The following is a 6,691-nucleotide window of genomic DNA, read 5'->3' on the forward strand; positions in this document are numbered from 1 at the left end:
CTGCTGAGGACACTGTCTGAAGAAACCAAAGATCTCCCTGGAAGGATGGCCTTACATGATGGGTATATTACCTGCAGTCCTCCAGGGCTTGTGGTTATGGGAAAGACTTGATTATAAGATGGAAGAAGTTTGGGACCTGTTTGCCTGGTGTTGGAACATAGGCAGTTGTCAGTTGTTCCTGTACTTTTGACACTTCGGAGATCTAAACCTGTGCAGTCAGTTGTCCACTTGGAGTGACTGCTTATATTCCATTGACTTGTTAAATGCTGGGAGCTTTTAAGCAGAACTGTTAGAACAGCTGGAATTAGAGGTAGTGTAGGTTAAATAACAGGGCAGGGTGTTGGAGGTGGTAGAAATTGCATACAATCAGAAATAATTAGTTTGTAGTTTCTAATTGCAAGGTGACAAATGCATCTCTTACAAGGTGGAAATTCAGTCACTGTATCTCAATTTTGGAAGCTGATTGGATAATTGTAGCTACTATCTATCATCCTGAGACAGAAACAATTAACTTATTTGGATATTATCTTCTGGTTTAATGTTAAATTAGGACCTAAACGAGTTCAAGGAATTAACCTCATGTGTCTTTCCCCGGTAAGTTCAAACTTTCAACTGTCCTAGTATTGTTTTACCAAGCTGATATTGTTTTTCCTAGCCCTGTAACTTCGCTGTTGCTGGCAGTGAAATTTGGAACAAGTTAGATAAATAGAATTTTTAAAGTGTTCTGTAGCATGTGATTTTCAGAAGGCCAATGCTATTGTTCTGCTTCCTGACAAAAGATGCAGCTTTGTTACCCCCTTGATTTTTGGCATGATGTTTGGTGTTTTGAATCTGCACTACATTTGAACAAGATCTATTTGCTACTTATTGTTTGCATCTCTTGCTATTGCTTAGCTGCTGTCGTTTTTCATGCTGAGCAAAGCCAGGGAGTGTTTTGGCTGGAAGTGCTGTTTCCCAGCTAATACACTGAAACATTTCTGAGGATTTGGCAAAGTGGACATTCTTCCATTTAAACTTACTGGCTCTTACTTTGTTTCTAGGCTATTGGATACAAAACTGATGGCAAGTACACAACCTTTTAAGGTAAATTGATATATTATAGAATGATCTGAAGATAGAAGTTTGCATTAAGTCTTCTGAAATTAAAATCAGATTCATTGAAAGGAGTTTTTTAAAGAGAAAAATTCCTAATAATGTTATGGTCTGTAATGGTCCTTTGCAAGAGAATTATTTTTCTTAACCCCTTATCTGGACCTATAAAATTTTCAGAATACAAATTTTTAGTTTTGTAAAACCGACTTTTTTGTTTGTTGCAGATTTAAGGTATCTTAGCAGCTTTTTAATCTGAAATATGTACGATTTTTGCTACTTTAAATATTATTAGCAGATTTTGTTGTCATATAAATTAGCATAGGACTGCATGTCTCCTTAGGAGGAAAAAAGTGCTATTTGTGAACAAATAGGACCTAGAAGCTGCTTGTATACACAAAGCTTTAGAATATTGTGAATGCTGACTTAGATTTGTCTAGAAAAAGATGCTTGAACATAATAATTAGAGGTTCTGTTGTGGCCTGCTGTTCAGTGGGTAGTCAGCAGGAGAAAAAACATTGCAGGTTTCTCTTGAAACCTCTTGTAGTTTTATTCTTCCAAAGAAGTACTGAGATAGGTGATCACACTCTTTTGCTTTCTGTATGCTTTTTGAATTAATTAATCAAAAAACATGCTGACAAAGCAGCATCTATCTTCCTGCAAACCTCTCCAACTTTAGAGCATTGCATAAAAGAAAATCTCATGAACATGTACATAGATATTTTCAGGTTTGTTTTGCCATGCCAGCGTAATAAGAATAGACACATTTGTATTCTGAAAACTAATAATCCTGCACAGGTTTTATGTTTGGAGCAGTTACATTGGTATTTCTATTTTTTACAGTAGATGCTTAGGTTTTAGACTATAGTTATTAAATGGTGCCTTGGGATGCCAATGTAATGTATCATTTGAGCTTTTTCATTGTACTGGGTTCTTGATAACTTCTCAGACTGATGATTTGATGATAGCTGGGAACTGCTGTTTTGATTTAGTAACAAAGAAAATTTTGTTACTGGATTTCTTGTTTTGCTACCAGTTATGTTTGGTTTTTTCGATTGTACCGATTGACAAGGTATATTCAGTTAAGATCTTCAAGAGGTTTGGTTTGAAGAAATTGATAATATGTTTACCTTTTTGTGGCATTTTATATAGTCACCTGTAGATTCACTAATGCAATTCAGCTGAAGTGGAGGAGCAGCTTTCTAATTGTCAGGCTTCTTTCACAGTCTTTCAGCTTCAAATCAGCAGTATTTACACTTACAAAACTATTCAAGAATGTTCAGCCAGCATATTAACATTAATACTCACCTCAAATGCCTTTAACCATTATGATAAATATTTAGGATATTTTACCTAGCTGTTTGTTCTGCCTTTTCCCCTGCCATGTGTACCATACATGGAACCAGATTCAAATAGAAATGTTACTTTGGCATAATTAGTCAGCAAGAATTCTGAAAAGTACTAATAAATTCTTGTGACTCATGTTGCAGGTGAGACAAGTGAACTTGAAAAATCTTGTCTTGACAGACTTCTCTGATGTATTAGTTTGAAATGAGGCTATGAATAAATCCTTGGAGAACACAAGGTGGCAGCAGTAAATACTCATTTTATCCTATTTTATTTCAGTTTCCAGGGAAAATGTGCTTGGCATTGGCAGTTAATGGTGTCTTTTTTTGCAGGAGATCATTAATAATACATCCCTTGCAGAACTGGAAAAGCGTTTAAAAGAGGCTCCATTCAAACCTCCTAAAGTTGGTAAGGATGTATCACAATTTCCAAAATGCTTTCCTTTTTCAGAGGAAAGAAAGTGTTTTGAGTGTTTTTGTTCTTGGTCTGAAATATTCCCCTAATTACACTTAGGTTTTGATGAAAGGGTCTTTAAACTAGCAATATATAGAGTGCAGTTGTATTGAGAAATATTAATGGAAGTCAGTAAGAATCCTTCCACTTGATTTTTAGCTTGTAGGAGAATGGATGTATTCAGTGGACAGCAGTGTCATCATCTTCTAATGCTGACATCTTGGGTTTTAGGTTGTTTTTTGATGAGTAACTTGAAATAATTTAAAACCTGTTTCATTTTATTATTACTGCCCCTCATATCAAAGCGAGGTAGGTGGAATAGGTGCTTGGACAAACAAAACCAAGTTAAACCTGAGTGACTAGTCATGTGTGTTCTATAAATTATTTCAGTTCCTTTAGAGCTTTCTTTGCTTTGAGGTGAACGAAAGGATATTTAGTTAGTCAAAGGGCAAACTTATGTCAAGGTTCTGGAATTTTTCTTAATGTGCTGATTTAGAAAACAGGGCAATACTGAACAGTGGAGTATATTGGAAGGGAAGGTCTTGATGCTTAATCCGGTAGAAGAGCAATACTTCTTATACTGCTGAATTGCAGAGCAGATGCACTTAAGCTATAACAGGAGAGATAATAAGATGGATTATCTACCATTTCTTGGCAAGAAGCAGGAGCTGTTGGTGCCTAGACCTGGGAAGTACCATGTATATGGAATGTGCAGTCATTTAATGCAGACCTTTTAGAGACGTACCCTCTTTAGCTTCTTCTCAGGATGTCACATAATTTGGCAGCTCTTGGGGGCTATTTTTTGCCAATGTACTATGAACTAATAATTTTACCTTTCTTCTTTTTTCTTGGGCAAAATATGACCGTAATGGTTAACTGACCGAGAAGTGTTTAAATTCATGTGATTCATGTGATTCAGACCATCCAAAGCAAAATATGTTTAAAATTTACAACTGTTCATTTCTGTTTTGTTTTGGATATGTATCTGTTAAAAAATGTAGTTAACCACTAGGAAATGTACTTTCCAGCTCACCCATTATAGTTTATTGGTGTCTGAATCTCAGACAGCTTCATTTTAAAATAAATATCACAAGGGCTCATCTGAAAACAGGCCTGATGTTTTGCTGCTTTAGCTTTATATGCAAAGCTTGGATTCAGGTTTCTTTTTACAAAATACAACAGGTGTATATACTTACATGTTTCCATTGTGTAAGTTATGTAATGCTAGTATTTCTGTATAACTTCTAAATCCTGAGTATTTTTCATCATTATTTTAGCTTCTTTTGCTAGGCTGAATGCAATAAATTAGACAGAATTATGGAGTTCCCTTTTCACTCTGTACCATAATGTAAGGGTCGTGATTCTGAGTCTTCAGTTAATTTTATTCTTCCAGTACTATTCTCAGTATAGCTCCACTGCTCTTTCAGAGAAGTGCCTATGCAGGTTTCCACTTTCAGACGTGATTCAAGGGATACTTCTCAAGGTTTTCACATGATCATCAATGAAGTTGTCAGTAAAAACATCCTTTAATGACTTGATTCCATCTTCATTATTTAATACCTTGAAAAATTGGAACATATGTAAATCAGGTAGTTAGCAGACAGGTTAGTAGTAGAGTTTTCAATTAGCCTGAGTGTCTGTTCTTTTAAATGCAAAAGAGTCAGGGAAAAAAAAATATGCTGCGTGGTGAGTCCTGTCATTTTGTTACAATTGATACTCCATTTTGGCTAAGTGAATCTGTGGATCAATAGCTTTTTAATAAGAAGGAGTTTCTATCCTATGAGCCCATTTATATTTAAAAATATAAAACAAAACTGTGCTTTTTTAAAAACTTCTGAATTTTCAGAAATTCTGAAAATCTTCTAAACTTACCCAAATGATGTTATGCTCTGCCAAAATAAGTGTGTGGCTAAGCATGCAGGGCTACCTTTAACTTCTTTGATAATGTGCTTACAAATTATTTTTTTCTCAGAAAGTGCAGAAGGATTTCCAAGTTATGATACAGCTTCCGAACAACTTCATGAAGCAGGATATGATGCCTATATCACTGGACTGTGCTTTATCTCCATGGCTAATTTCCTAGGTACCTATGTAGTCTTTTTCAGACCTTCTCCTTAGTACTGTCCGTAGTTCCTTAAAACATACTGAATTTCATTTTCATTCATCAGGTTCGTTCCTCAGTCCTCCGATGAACCATGTGTCTGCCAGATCAAAACTCATTGAACCTTTCTATAACAAGTAAGTAAGAATACATATCTCTAGCATCAGTGGCTAACTGCATTTCTCTTTACACTTAAATTTAGATTGGCTGTGTGGTTCACACTAGTAATGGTACAGAGAGGCCAGAATTTGTAAAGTAAATAAATGGCTTTTCTTATGAAGAGAATGGTTTACTTTATGTGAGCCTGTGAAAGGATACTTGGAAGACTATCTGGGCTGCTTTAACAGCCTTGTCAATGCCAGTGTTGAGAATATGTTTGCAATTTAGAAAATTATTTAAGGAGTAAGCTTTGGAAGTAGTGGAACTGAAGAAAAACTGGTCTGGTGTTCTTTATGTCGTAGGGCACTGTCAGAAGCTGATGATAGTTAAAACTGAGTATGCTAAAGAGTTTGGAGAGATGAAAATATCCCTGCTATAATATCAATCCAAGTAACAAAAGCTATCCTATTGTCATTATCATATATTATCCAATATTATCATATTGGAGTTGGCAAAGTTACTTATTTTAGGTTCAGATGGTCCAGACAAATGAGGGAATAATCTGGATCCATGGCTTTCAGCTTTCATTGGTCTGGAAACCAGATTACTGTGGTGACAGCAGTTAGGTGATTGTCTTTACACTGAGTTGCATGAGACAGTAACTCTGTGTATTCTCTCAGACACTGAAGATGGTGTGTACATTCCTTAGGCTTAACACAGACCTGTAGTCACTGCTTGATTTGAATGTGAAGGTGATTGAATTGATCAGTTCATTTTAAAATAGGATTTATCACAGGGTTCTTTTCAGTAACACCAGGACACATACATGGCAGCTAGCTTGTATATGCCAACTGAGAGGATTATTTTTTCAATCACTAGCCAAAATCCTTTCAGCTCTTTCTAGAGATGAATATCTGTGACAAGTACAAACTGAAACTTCTAAAACTGTCACAATAAAACATTAAATTTAAGCTTTTCCAAGTTAAGCTGTCCTGCCTCCAGAGTTAACACTGCCTAACTGTAATGAAAGGCAAAGTTAAAAAAAAAATTGTAGAATAGTGGGTGCTTTTTTTTTTTTTTTTAGCAAGAGCTGAAAATTGCTCTCTAAAAGAAAAAAAAAGTTTATCCATCTGTCATTATTCAGAACTTGTAGTTTTTGTTTCAGAAAAGCCATATATTATTTTTAAATGGTGGAAACTTGGAAGACTTGCCCTATCTTCCTTTCACATGATTTTAGAAGGTTTGCCATATTCAAACTAACATTTGCCACCTCAGCTTGGTCAGAGCTTTTGGAGGTGAGACTTTCTCACCTTTTCCTTACAGTGAGCAAGCCAAGGCTTGTATTTTGAAAGCTAGTTTTTTTTTACTATCATGCAAAATAAAACCCAAAGAAGAAACTCCCATTTATTTATTTATTTATTAAGAAATAAGTACAGATCAGAAATTAGAGCTGTTAGATATTTAAATGAGTCTTTTGCTCTGTTCAGTATGTCCTCTCAGGCCAGATCACTATTTCCAGCACTTAGTCTATTTAGCACCTGTAAGTAGCATCAAGGACTTGTGCAGTTTGCATATTTATCTTAAGGTCCCTAGTAAGTATGT

At 35.4% G+C, this 6,691-nt stretch overlaps 1 protein-coding gene across 1 annotated transcript in view; it reads left to right on the plus strand.

Annotated features, from left to right (window-relative positions):
* The window catches only part of PARN (poly(A)-specific ribonuclease), a 50,351-nt gene that overhangs the window by 9,720 nt on the left and 33,940 nt on the right, over positions 1-6,691 (plus strand). Inside the window, exons 13-17 of the mRNA XM_010003208.1 lie at positions 551-594; positions 1,041-1,083; positions 2,769-2,844; positions 4,862-4,972; positions 5,058-5,127. Coding sequence (XP_010001510.1) covers positions 551-594; positions 1,041-1,083; positions 2,769-2,844; positions 4,862-4,972; positions 5,058-5,127 — 344 coding nt within the window. The remainder of the gene's footprint in view (positions 1-550; positions 595-1,040; positions 1,084-2,768; positions 2,845-4,861; positions 4,973-5,057; positions 5,128-6,691) is intronic.

Source organism: Chaetura pelagica, unplaced genomic scaffold (genome assembly GCF_000747805.2).
Source record: "Chaetura pelagica isolate M959 unplaced genomic scaffold, ChaPel_1.0 scaffold138, whole genome shotgun sequence".
Taxonomy (NCBI): domain Eukaryota; kingdom Metazoa; phylum Chordata; class Aves; order Apodiformes; family Apodidae; genus Chaetura; species Chaetura pelagica.